Consider the following 12196-nt stretch of genomic DNA (forward strand, 5'->3'; position numbering starts at 1 on the left):
TCCCTCTCCATATGGGCTCTCCTACACCAGGAGTTGGGCACCCCCGTGCCAGCGCAGCCCCACCAGCGAGGCTGGCCGCGGGGCACCGCATCCCCTAGGAGTGATGCATTGTCATACACTGCCGTACGCTGCCGGCGAGGCAGCCCCCGCCGTGCCTCGGCCCGCAGCTCCGAGGGAAGTGCCCACTCGAATGCTCTTGGGTTTACGCTTCTCGCTACGACTGCAGACTTTGTCTCTCTTGCAGCATCTCTTCCTCCTCCTCCCTCTCCATATGGGCTCTCCTACACCAGGAGTCGTTTGAGAGAAAAGCAATTAATACTCCTTTTGCAATCCGTCCATGTGACGCTTCCCAACCCATCGTGCTTTTAAGTAGGAAAGTTATTCTTCATTCACTAATTGCCTCACATTATCAAGTGCAAAATGTTAACGTGCGGATCCGCAAGGAGAGGGGGTGGGTAGCATAGCAGCTTATTGACACGCTAGGTGATAACACAGAAGTGGAGGAGGAATTATTTAAAACAGTTAAGGTGGGGGCAGGGGATGTTAAGAAAAGACAACTGAAGAATGGAAGAGAAAAAGCCAGAAAAACAAAACATCCCCATCCAAATGCTGCACCTCGCACGCTGTGGTCAGGGAGGGAGAGGAACGAGGTGTACCAGAAGTTCGGTTGGGTTCTTCCTAACAAGTTCTTCGGTGTGTTTTCTCCAGGATGGTGGAGACCAYGCGGGCGGCTGCCCTTGGACAGCGTGCTCGAGCCGTCCCAGCTGCAGCGAGGCTGCCTGGCCGGGCACCGAGTCCCTGAGCTCTGTGGGGACACAGAGAGGTGGAAGCCCATGGACACGGGTGCCCTCGGCTACAAGCTGTCCCCACGACTGCGTTTGGCTCGGCTAGGTCCTGCTCTAGGAAGGCCCAGGGTCTGCTCCCAGCCCTGGCGCGGACCAGCTGCCCTACCCCGGAGAAAGCGCTCAGTCCTTGCAGTCTTTGCTTCCTCTGCCACTAAATGGRTATAACAGGGTCATGCCTAACAAACCATTTCACAATCTGTGCTTAGAAGAGCAAAAAGCAAAAAAAAAAAAAGCAAAAAGTTTTCTTCCTCTTTCCCAGTGGTTATTTTTTCTTGCCCCAATTTTGCTTAACTCTGGAAATGATTCCAGGGCACAGCTGGTATTACAAAATGCACTAGCCATCCAAACCAGTAAGTATTGCCTGTGAACGTGCACACAGCCCTTTTCTACCTATTGAAATGTTGCCTTATTTCACGTTGAAAAGTCCCCCTGTCCCCGCCTGCTTTGCACTCCAGYGCTGCCCGGCAGGGCGCCGGGGCTGGCAACGGCCCACGCCGTTAACCTCGCGGTAGGGACCGGCTGCTGCCCAGATTTCAGAGAAACAACGTATTTAGAAGCCCAAAGGGAAATCACCCGCTGACCTAAATGAGATTATTAGAAGATGAGAAGCGCTAAGGGATGGCGATGAGCACGAGGAGGGGGTAGGGTTGCATCGCCCCGGCCGCGCAGCTCCGGCTCTGCGTCTCGGTGGAGCTGGCTGCAGACGCAGCCCGGCACGCCGGGCCGGAGCGGGATCAGCCGAGGCAGCTGCGGGTGAACAATTCCCGCTCACGGCGGATGCAGGGGCCGACCGGCCTGGAGCGCAGAGACGGCAAGCCACGACTGCCCGCACGGAGGCAGCGGGGCTGCGTGCCATCCCCCCGGGCTCGTGAGCCGGGACGGCCATTCACCCGCGTCAGAGCATGCGGCTGGGCGCATGTGGGTCTGCCCCAGCCTGGCACTGCTCCTGCTGCCCAGCATCCTGGAAATTAAAATCTGGGAGAGCGCCGCGGCTCCAGCAGCAATCAATAGCGTTCGGAGAAGCCTGCAAGGGGCAGAGCCTGGGCTGAGGGATCGGTCTCCTGCAGCAGCCGAATCCTTCTGGGAGCGCGCTCCGGCCTCACCCCTGGAAAACCCGCTCTGCCCCTGCAGAGCCTGCCCGCTCTTCCCAGACCGTTTTGCACCATAGGGATAGATCTTATTCTACGCTCAAAGTCCGAGCTGAGCCTGTCAGATGTACCTGGGAGCAGGGTGTATTTGGGAAGTCCAGGCCAGGTCCGTGGTGGATTTGCACTCCTGCAAGGTGCAGCCCTTCCCTGACGTGGGGCCTTTCAGCCTACGTTTTCTCCCCATGGAAACATTTTGCAATAGAAAACACCTCTTCCTTTCCTTTAGGAGAAGCTAGGCAGGCCGAGTGCTCTCCCTCCTCCCTAATGCATTTTCTCCAGCTTTCCAGTGATTTTTGTGGCTCTCTTCACACTCTCCAGTTTTTACCCGGTCACTCTGAATATTGCCCCAGAGATGCTGCGCTTCCCCCCACCAGAATTTTTCCAAGATCAAAAGCAGTAAAGTTCACTTGTCTTTGGAAACTTTTTTAGGTCTTTTGGGTCCGAGCTAGCGATACCTTGTGATAACGAGTGCTGCTTCCCGGCAGCCGTTGTTTAAGGGCCTCTTTAATCGCTGATGGTTTGGCAGGCGCTTGGCATCTCCGCAGCACCTCGGCCTCGGAGACACTGCAGGGTCTTGCGGCGGTCAGGGACCAGCGGGACCGCGTTCACCCGCTGCAGAGCCGCCGCGGCCGGAGGCAGGCCTGCGTGGTGTGGCACGGCGCTCCCGCACACTGCCATGATTAGGGTGTTTTAGATAACCGAGCTCCCCATGGCCCCATCCTGCCTCCCCGTCCCAGCCGTCCTCGCAGCGCTGGAAGAAGAGCAGAGCAGCCGGCACTTCCACCTGCCCGTATTTGTCGCCAGAGATGGATCCAGGCAGCCCCCGGCACGCCGGCGTGTCCTGCGTGATGGTGCAGGCTCATGGACGCAAGGYGGCCCTGAGGTCCTGCAAGCGGTTGGATGTCCAGGGCGCGCTGAGCCCTCCCTGCCCACCAGCGTCTCCACGCAAAGCTTCAGCCCAGTCTCTTGAACCGGCTTTCGTGGCTCCCAGTGGGCCAGATCTCCTCGCGCTTGAGAACATGCTGGCTCTGGGCCCAAACAAGGAATTTAGCTTTTTACCAGTTTCTAGGGTTTTATTGCAGGAAAGCTTCCTGTCCGCCCACCAGCAACACCACGCCGCGTGCAAAGGGTGCCGCCGGCTGCGCCCAGCCCCTCTCGGAGCCCAGGGGCCGCAGCGCTCGGGGTGATTACTAAGCTCCACGCAAGGCTCCGGGCGCTTGGAACGCTCTGTGCGCGAAGCGAATCCTACGGGAAGCGTGGTTTTCCGAGGCCCAAACGCGGCACACATCTAACTCAAGGGAACGAAAGGAAAAGGCCAGGTAGCCCACATGCTGTACCACGACCATTAATTTAGCAAGTGGAAAACTTCTGGTCTGCTACAAAACAGGCGGCTTTTCTGTGCAGCTGACGTCTGGGCAGGGAGGCAGCTCCGGAGGAGCCGGCTCAGCCTCGTGCCCTGCAACCGGCACGTTATTCCCGCACTGACGCTCTCGCGATTCCCCTTGTATTTAGTTGCGTGTTGCTGATGTTGAACGTCGCACTTACGGTGTGCACAGAGGGTTTAGGCTGTCTTGATCAAGAAAGAGTGGTAACTGGCTGTCAAAGCTGTCATTAAACTCGAGAAGTAATAATCAAACACACACGTACCAGATGATGGATCTCTGTCACTCCGAGACTGATGTATGCAAAGAGAAAACGAATGCTAAGAATCTGGCTATAAAAACATGCCTTTAGCTCAGTCAACCAAGTCATTTAAAAGAAAAATGAAACCCTCATTTGTATATCAAGAGTGGCTAATCTATTGTCTAACATATCAGCACTTTGGTTTGTTGTTTTAAGTTTTCTGCTTACACTTAACACCCTGAGGAATGCTGAATATCAAAATCCAAATGAAATGCACGCTGCCTAAGTTTTATAGAGCCATCTCTTCCATCATCTCCCAGTCCCGACAGAGAATTTTGGATGAAGAATTGCTCGCAAGAGCTGAATCATATTTTTAAGCAAAAACATTGCTATTAGGTGACTAAGACCAAAACATTTGTCTTCCTTCATTTATTGCAACTGATGCTGTTATTAAAAACCAGACACGTCCCTTTCCAGCCCATCGCTCTATTTTACAGGCACTGGCAAAACACAGCAAAATGCAGAGGATAAACACTCAGAGAAATTTTGCTTTGGACTATCTCAAGGCCCTGCTACGATGCTGACATGGACCCGGGCGAGCGGGCCCAGACATTAACACAGTAATAAATCAAAAAGGCAGATTAATAACCCGGGGTCAATAACTAGCAGAGGACAGACTCATGCGAAAATTAACCCTACGAGTGTTTCCACATGCAGCTGCCCCAGCCGGCGCCGCCAGCCTCCTCGCCAGGAGCATCCTGCTCAGCCTTCCAGCAGCACCCACCTGCCGCAGCGTTGTCCCAGGTGGGTTGTGGCACGGGCAGATTGCTAATCCTTAAATTAGGGTGCCCAACGGCAAGGTACCGGGGTGCCGGCAGAGAGCCGTGCACCCACCGCAGCCCGACCTGCAGGCTGCCTGCAGCCAGCTGCCTGCAAAGGCTCAAATCCTGCAACCTGCAAACACATGCAAAAGCCAAGGGAATACAAACCAGCCAGCCACCAGCCGGGGGCCTGAATCTCAAACTTTCCTAAAGCACCCCAAATTCACTCTTTCCCCAGCGTCCTGCACACCAAGCTCTAGAGGGGAGGGTGCAGAAAGGGCAGGAACTCTCGATTCCCCATAAAATCCTGGGAAGAGGCTGATGCATGAGAAAACCAGGCTGCCTACACATGGCTTAGACAAACAGAAGCTGGCAAGGATCATTCGAGGGAAGATTTTTGAAGGCTGCATGCATGAATCAAGCTGGCGCTCAGGAAGAGGCCGCAGCTGCACGGGGAAGGGTGCGGAGGCGATGGGGAAGGGAGGCAGCTTTGCCTGCGGGGAAGGGTAACAGTCCCCGAGGGACCGCGGGGGGAGGCGTGTGAGCTGCAGCTTGGGTTTGAGTGCTGGGCTTGGTTTCCTTTCCGTTGGTCTTCCTCAGCAAGCCCCGTTCCCCCGTGCTGCCCCCGTCTCTCGAGCGGTGCGTCATCCAGAGTCGAGCAGAGCTGAAACCAAGCGGGCTTTGCTTCCCCTTTCCGAACGCTCCCAGCCCCGGGAGGGGAGCCAGCGGGCTTCGGAAGGATTTTTTGCAGAGCCACGGATGGATCCATCCCCTGTGGATGGGCCACGTCACTGTGGCCCACTCTGCTCTCCTCGGTGCCCACCTCCGCAGCGTCCAGCGCAGGGCCATGGTGTTGGTCGCGTGGCTCCTGCCTGCCAGCGTCCCCATCTCCTCCAGCTTCTGCACATCTGTCCTTCCAGAGCACAGGCCAAGAGAGCATGCCAAAGCACACCAAAAAAAGCCAGCCCAAACCCTGAACATCTGTCCATCTAAAGAGGCACCCTTCATATGATGGATCAAGTTGTCTACAGCGTCCCAGCACAACACCTCTTCCCGTCTGCTGGGAAGCGCACACCAGGAGCCTTCCCGTTTCTATCCGGCGAACAAGGCGCCCACGCTGCAAAGGACGTTGCAGGGGGATGCAGCCATCCCCGCTAGCCAGAGAAAATAAAACATAGGTATTAAGACATTCGCTTCTTTTCACACTGCACGGTCTCCGTTCTTGCACGATTTCCCATTGCACGCTAAGAAGTGCTGCGACCTTGATTAAATCAGGTACTGGGCAAGGGCCGAGAGAAGAGCGCTGGCCTGACCCGGTGCTTTCAGGTGACCCCAGCACTACAGCAGCTCCCGGGAAGTGACAGCAGGAACGGCTCTCGCCTATCGTCTTCTTATATCTGAAGTCATCTTCGGACAGGGCCATCACCACTCGTTTATCAGCTGAGCCACAAGGAACATCATGGCTGGATAATGTTAAAAAAAAAAAAATAGCAGCAGTGTCCCTGCCAGTGCCACCATGCCCAGCACAGCTGTTGGAAAATGCAGATCACTGCGGCCTCCCAGCACATCAAAAATACACAGCACCTGCGGGAAAAGATCTCCCCACATTCCTGGAGACCCAGGCGTTCCTCGAGGGGGCAAGTCAGGAGGGCCAGCAACAGCCAGAGCCAAGGGGGAGTAACCCCTGGGTGCCCCAAGCAAGAAATCAAAGCTCTTCTCAACCTTTCTGGGACATTCAGCTGACTCCAGCTTCCCTACGGATGTTTCAGCGAGGATTGCAAAGGCCAGAGCATCACACCCTGAGCCTTAGCAAGACATGCGGCTAAGGCAAACCCTACCAATGGATCCTCGTCCTTGTACCCATTCACCGCAGAAGGAAGGGTCACCCACATACCCCATCTTTCATGCCAACAGGTACAGTTAGTCTTCAGCGGGCAAGAGCAGGAGAAGAAACACTGCAGCCAGAAGTCTCCCAGCTTCCTCCTAGGGGAGATGCGACCATCTCAGCTCTAGCAGTATTCCTAGGCAGACCATTTACTAAAAATATATGGCCCAGATGATAAGCGCAAAGGACAGCACCGCAACTTTCCTAAGCGCTCTAAATCTGCAGTGCTGCTTGTCCTGGTGAGACCTCCAGCAGGCTGGGCACCAGCACCGGCCACCGCAGCGCTGTTTTGGGGCTTCTCAGGGCACAGAGAGGATCTCCTGGGACAGGCCAAGGCCCCAGGGGCTGCTGAGAGGCAACTTCCACCCAGCACTTGCTAACTCGCCCCAGGCTGCCGGGGAATGCAGTAAATAGTCACAACCCCCAGAGCAACAGCTTCTGCCAGGCTTGCGAGCTCAGGCTTCAAACCAGTACTGCCGAGGACGGGGTGGGAGGCAGGGGGAGGAATGACAGCTGCAAGACCGCATCCGTCACTCCATTAACTCTTCCCCACTCATCCCGAATCTCCGCACCGCTCACAGATGCTCAGAGATCCCCGTGGGAACGGCAGCGGACAGCCGGGGTGCCTGAGCAGCTCTGCAGCAACAGAAACACCTCCTTGCCTAAGAGAAGTCTTCTTACATTAAGGAAAAAAAAAAAAGAAAGTCTTTTTGCTCTCGCGCAGAGGCTGCAGTTCCCACACTTGCGCTGGTGAAGGCTGACACCTCCCGACACGCTCTGCCCATCGCACGCATTTGTAGCTGCCGCGTGCTCCCTCCGCTGCCCTCCGTCCCCTCTCCAGGCAGCGCCTGGGAACCCGCAAGCCTTTCGCAACTCCTCAGCGCTTTTGCGAGCTCCATGCTAATAAAGCGGACACCGATGGCTCGCAGAAAGGCTGCCAAAACCAACGCTCGCCCCTGCTGACACCTCCATCCTGTTTGTAGTGCCTTTGGCACTCCCCACTGCAGCTCTTCCAATTCCCCGTGGCTCTGCACCCCAGTTAACTTGAGCGCAGCCCGCGGCAGTGCCAAGATTAACACGGCAAAGGCTCCAGCGCGCCCATGCGTCAGCCAGGGAGGCCGAGGCCATCGCGGGAAGGCAGCCTGTCTGCAGGTGGAAGTTCGCAGCTCTCTACCCGGACACGTGACTATCACGAAAGTAGAAAAAAAAAAAAATCATGTAAAAGCCCGGGGCAATGGGAGGCTGACAGAAAGCCCAAGCCCTGCTAATGCAGTTGGCTGGTTAAAGTTCACATCCCCACTCTGCTAAATGGATGCTGGATGGTCAAGAGGGGCAGGGTGAGACTCACCAGAAGATCTCCAGCCTCCAAGCCATGGGCCCACCAGCACGCGCCTCCATCAGCTATCATCAGGAGCGGCCACTTCTTTGAGCCTTGCTCCAAGCAGCCCATTGAAAACGTGCCTTGAATTAAATGAAGCCCTGCAGTTCCTTGGCTCTAGGTTCAGCCAAGAGAGCAAACCGAGGCACTTTGTCTGCAGGGAAACGTACAGCTCCATCAGCAGTAGCTCCGGATGCAGCGAAAAAGCCTTCATATTGCTCTGCCTGCTCAGTGCGCGACAGGTAGCCTGGCCTGACAGCCCTCAGGGCCCTGACCCGCTTGGACGTCCTCCATCTCCATTAGGATGAGAGCCACCAGGCAGCTGGGCCGAGGGCACATCATCTTCCACCCTGCTGCGCTGGGGCATCAAACACCACCCTCTGATGGGAACAGCCAACAGGGGCTTTGGGGGCTCCCCGGGGAGGAAAGGGAGCCCGAGGGGGGCCTGGCTCACCCTGCGCGTGGGCAGGGAAGGCACCGGGTGCCAGAGCACTCGGCTCTTTGCCTAGCAAAATGCTACCAGGCAACTGAATGTGGCAACACACCACACGTGTGCTGCTCATAGGGAACGGCAAAGTCATCTCGCTCACCAGCATTTCCCAGTCGCTGAGCTGTCACCCACCCGGGCCTGACCAAGGGAGCAGCACACAGCAGTAGAGCAGAGCAAGGCGCTCCAGGCACCCTTGGGGGGTCTGTAAGCAATGAGCGAAGACATCAGCAGTGACAGAAGCTGGAAAATCTTCCACTGGGTAAGAAAGACACAGGCACACATTTGTGTTTCCTTAACCCTTGGCCAAAGGAAGCCTCTGAGGTTACACGTGCTGGCTGGCAGCCTCTTGCCCGGTCCCAGCAGCCTTGTCATTAAAGAGCATCTGTCCCATCACAGAGTCCTCGCACAAGGCAAATCCGCGAGCTCATGCACCAAATCTCCCTCAAAGGAAAGGCAGAGCGCACAGTGCACAGGCCAATTCCCCTGGACACAGGAACCAGGAAAACTGCGTAGTTGTAGAGAACACCCAGCAAACAGGCAGATGCAATAGCTTCGCAGCAGCAACAGTGGAACCTGCTTTACAGAGTTATTGCTAGCAGCTGCTTCACACCATTACGTCTCAGAGACTCAACGACTTTAACACAAGTCCCATCCAAGCATCAGAAATAAAGGGAAAGGCTAGTTTTGCTTGCTTTGTGTTTTAGGCAGCTGCAATATGATCATCCTCTCGGATCATCTTTCCTCTCTGCAGCCAGGTAAGGTGGAAGTCAGTGTGCTTGGCTATTAGGAAGTAACTCAATCCTGCAGACCCAGATACATGCGTTGCCTCCTAAGCTTCAGACAGGGAAAATTTGCTTCCGACCGGAACATACACCCACCCAGCTGCACCCCGCATTCCCTGCCGCCATGCAGGTAAGTGCTTTGTCTCCTTAATCCACCCCAGCAGGGAGTCTAGGATGAGGCTGCCCACTTACTGCAAGTCATCTTATCCATGAACTACAGTACGGCTGCTCTAGGGCTCCCTTCCCCCAGCATGCACAGATAGTAACGCTAACTGGCAAACATTAATTTCGCAGCCATCATTTGAGTTAGCAGCACTGACAATAGAGCAGAAAAATCACAGTTGCTTCCTATGCACAGGCTGTGCAACTGTGCATTACAGCAACGAAGGGGAGACTGAGCTCTAGCCTGCCCTTCCGAGCCCTGTTTCTGGAGTCAGCTGAACCCTGCAGTGAGCAAGCCCGAACCAAGGGCGCAGCAAAGGGAGCAGGACTGGCAGGGGGACAGTCCCCACGCAGAGACAAGGCTTCAGTTCTGAACGACTGAATTGAAATGCTGCGTGACACTGACTTTCCCTTTTACTTCTTATCCTGTCAAGGCATTGTAAAAAAAACAACAAGAAAAACAACTATCAAAGATTCACTTAATGGGTAGTTAACAAATCCTCTACAGGTTAGTATGTGTCCTCTAATATCTCAGATCAGCAGCAACAGGTTAAAAGATGGTGAGAAATTATTTGAATATTGTCTGTTATCCTCAGTACTTCCACGCGGGGATGTATGGAAAGAAGCCTTTAGAACTATGACACAGTGATGTCCTCATCTTGGGATCTCACACTGTACCCCAAGCGGGGTTCATTCTTTAGGCTTCTAGAAGGACAAACAGGCTGTTCAAAGCCTTACATTAATAATACAGAGACTGTGATCTAGAAGCGGAGATTGTCTTGCCCAAATGTGTTCTAAGATGAATGAAAACCTTTTCAGTCTAGCAAAAAGAGAATTCAACATCCATTTCTTCTCTTCCACAGCTGACATTCTGCAGGCTCCGGACCCATCAGTGGTGCTTCATTCTATTTAATGTCTTGCTTTTCCATGCACTGCTTTTCGGAGCAGATTTACTGGAGGAATACTTCCTACGGTCATTACCTCTTTCTTACACTGATGCGAAGGTTCTTGAAATCAGGGAGAGGGCTAGGAAATTAGACACGGATCCTCTAAAGGCCAATCTCTCCAAGTCTTATACCACCAGCAGTGCAGGGGCATGCTCAGATCAAGAGGTATTTTTGCTTGTTCTTGTCTGCAGTAGCCCAGAAAACAGGACAAGGCGCAACATGATCAGGCAGACATGGGGTAATGTGACAGACACCAGAGGTTATGCTGTCCTTACCTTGTTTGCTTTAGGAAAGCCAGCTTCAGTAATCACCCAGCTGGAGATCAATGAAGAGTCTCAAGAGCACAGAGACATTATTGAAGGAAGTTTCATTGATTCTCCTGCGACTCAGACACAGAAGATTGTGATGAGCATGGAATGGACAGTAACTTTCTGTCCCCATGCGAGGTACATTCTTAAAACCAACGAAGAAATGTTTGTCAGTATTCCAAGTTTGGTTGGATACTTGCTTAGCTTAACACAACTAGAGGACATTTATATTGGGAGAGTTATTCATCAAGCAGTACCTGACAGAGACCCTGAAAGCCCTGGCTTTGTTCCCATCAGTCAATATCCAGAAGACTTTTACCCAGATTACTGCAGTGGGACAGCTTTCATCGTTTCCCAGGACGTAGCTCGGAAGGTGTACGTAGCCACCAAGGAAGTGCCAGTTTCGGTGCCCCCTGATATCTTTGTTGGAATCTGCGCTAAAAAAGCTGGCATCACTCCTATTCACAGCTCTCGGTTTTCTGGGGAAAAGCACATCAGATACAATCGGTGCTGCTATAAATTCATTTTCACCTCTTCCAACATGAAAGAGGATGAGCTATTTAAAGACTGGAGGGAAGTAAGTGATGGAAAAGATTGCTCACTACTGGAAACTTACTATGGTCTGGTGTCCTGCAGAGTTTTGACCTACTTTGATAAGTTCAAACAGTTTAACATTGATACAATAAAAAATGAGGCTCTTCATTTTGCTGATTAAGACAACTTCTGCAAAGAGAGCCTACATTTTCTTTCACTAAATGTGAACAAGATAAAACAGCTGGTAAAAACCTGCATCTCCTCTCAAAGTTAGTGCTCTCCCCTTTAAGAGCAAAGGGATTCTTAAGGCTAAAACCTGTTTCACAGATTAGTTTCCGATAGCAGAAGAACTGGATGTACTCTAGCTATATTAAATATGTACAACTGCATGCACAGAAGTAAAGAGTATTTAAAGAAAGTTGGTCTGTATCCAGTGTTTTCCAGCCGTTTAAGTGCCTCTACCTTATGCCAAAACTATTTCTGCATTTTTGATCCAATCTGAGTAATTGAGGCATCACCTACTTCCAAAGTATTTTGTGACAGAGGAATCTTTTCATCCTCAATAAAGGAATCTACCTCTAAACACCCTATTTTACAGTACCAATAAAGTTACAGGACAGCTTAGAACGGGAACAAACACTGAAGTATCACTGGGAATTTGCTTAGATAATCAGCCTGCAGAGACTTTGGACAAGAAGTTCAGCTGACTGGCTGAACAATGCCGTACTTTTGTCACGGTCATGGCATCAGAGAAACACTGACAAAAGCAGCTCAGAAGCAAGCTTCTGAATGAAGCCAGCAGCAAAGTCGGAACAAATTCACCAACTAATTCATCAGCAAGCTGATAACAGTGAGCTTGCTCAGAATGCAAAAACCCCCCACATTAGGGAGCAGTTACAGAACACACAACCCCACCCTCGCCTATGTCCTCCAGATTAACTTTTCCATACCAGCTCTTTCAGAAGAAAGATTAGCTGGACAAATTCATTCTACAATTGTGATAGAGATACATGGGAAGAGACACATGTCCCTTTGATGGCCCCCTCTCTGCTCTTCCCACTCTGACTGAAGGAGTTAGATGTGTGCTCCAGAGGATCCACAATTCCTCTTTTTAAATGACAAATTATGCAGTTTGTTAGCCAGTCAAGCAATGAGATTTTTTTAAACCAAGTTCCCTTCCTCAGTTCCCATTCTCCATCATTCATTTGCTTCTCCTTAATTATCTCCACCTGTTAACATTACAGGCAGGGGAAGAAACTAGTTTTCCTTTGTA

The 12196-nt window shown here is 52.7% G+C and overlaps 2 protein-coding genes across 4 annotated transcripts; one reads left to right on the forward strand and one right to left on the reverse strand.

Moving 5' to 3' along the window:
• Positions 1 to 3859: 3859 nt before the first annotated feature.
• On the reverse strand, positions 3860 to 10724 carry LOC112964347. 3 transcript variants are annotated; one of them, XM_026062310.1, is made up of 5 exons: positions 10647 to 10724; positions 10357 to 10460; positions 7671 to 8392; positions 6332 to 7508; positions 3860 to 5900 (listed from the first exon to the last, which is right to left on the reverse strand). In XM_026062310.1, the coding sequence occupies exons 4-5, from the start codon at positions 6334 to 6336 to the stop codon at positions 4817 to 4819; spliced, it is 1089 nt and encodes a 362-aa protein (XP_025918095.1). In that variant the 5' UTR covers positions 6337 to 7508; positions 7671 to 8392; positions 10357 to 10460; positions 10647 to 10724; the 3' UTR covers positions 3860 to 4816. The 3 variants fall into 3 exon arrangements, with proteins under 3 accessions (XP_025918095.1, XP_025918092.1, XP_025918093.1); XM_026062307.1 differs by lacking the exons at positions 10357 to 10460; positions 10647 to 10724 and having other exon boundaries at positions 7671 to 7854; positions 8291 to 10037; XM_026062308.1 differs by lacking the exons at positions 10357 to 10460; positions 10647 to 10724 and having other exon boundaries at positions 6332 to 6420; positions 7671 to 10037.
• Positions 9097 to 12094, forward strand: LOC112964259 (putative UDP-GlcNAc:betaGal beta-1,3-N-acetylglucosaminyltransferase LOC100288842). The gene is made up of 2 exons (XM_026062079.1): positions 9097 to 9102; positions 9959 to 12094. Exons 1-2 carry the CDS (start codon positions 9097 to 9099, stop codon positions 11102 to 11104), a joined length of 1152 nt encoding a protein of 383 aa, XP_025917864.1. The 3' UTR covers positions 11105 to 12094.
• The last annotated feature ends 102 nt before the right edge of the window (positions 12095 to 12196 follow it).

Source organism: Apteryx rowi, unplaced genomic scaffold, assembly GCF_003343035.1.
Source record: "Apteryx rowi isolate R43461 unplaced genomic scaffold, aptRow1 scaffold_19, whole genome shotgun sequence".
NCBI classification, from domain to species: Eukaryota; Metazoa; Chordata; class Aves; order Apterygiformes; family Apterygidae; genus Apteryx; species Apteryx rowi.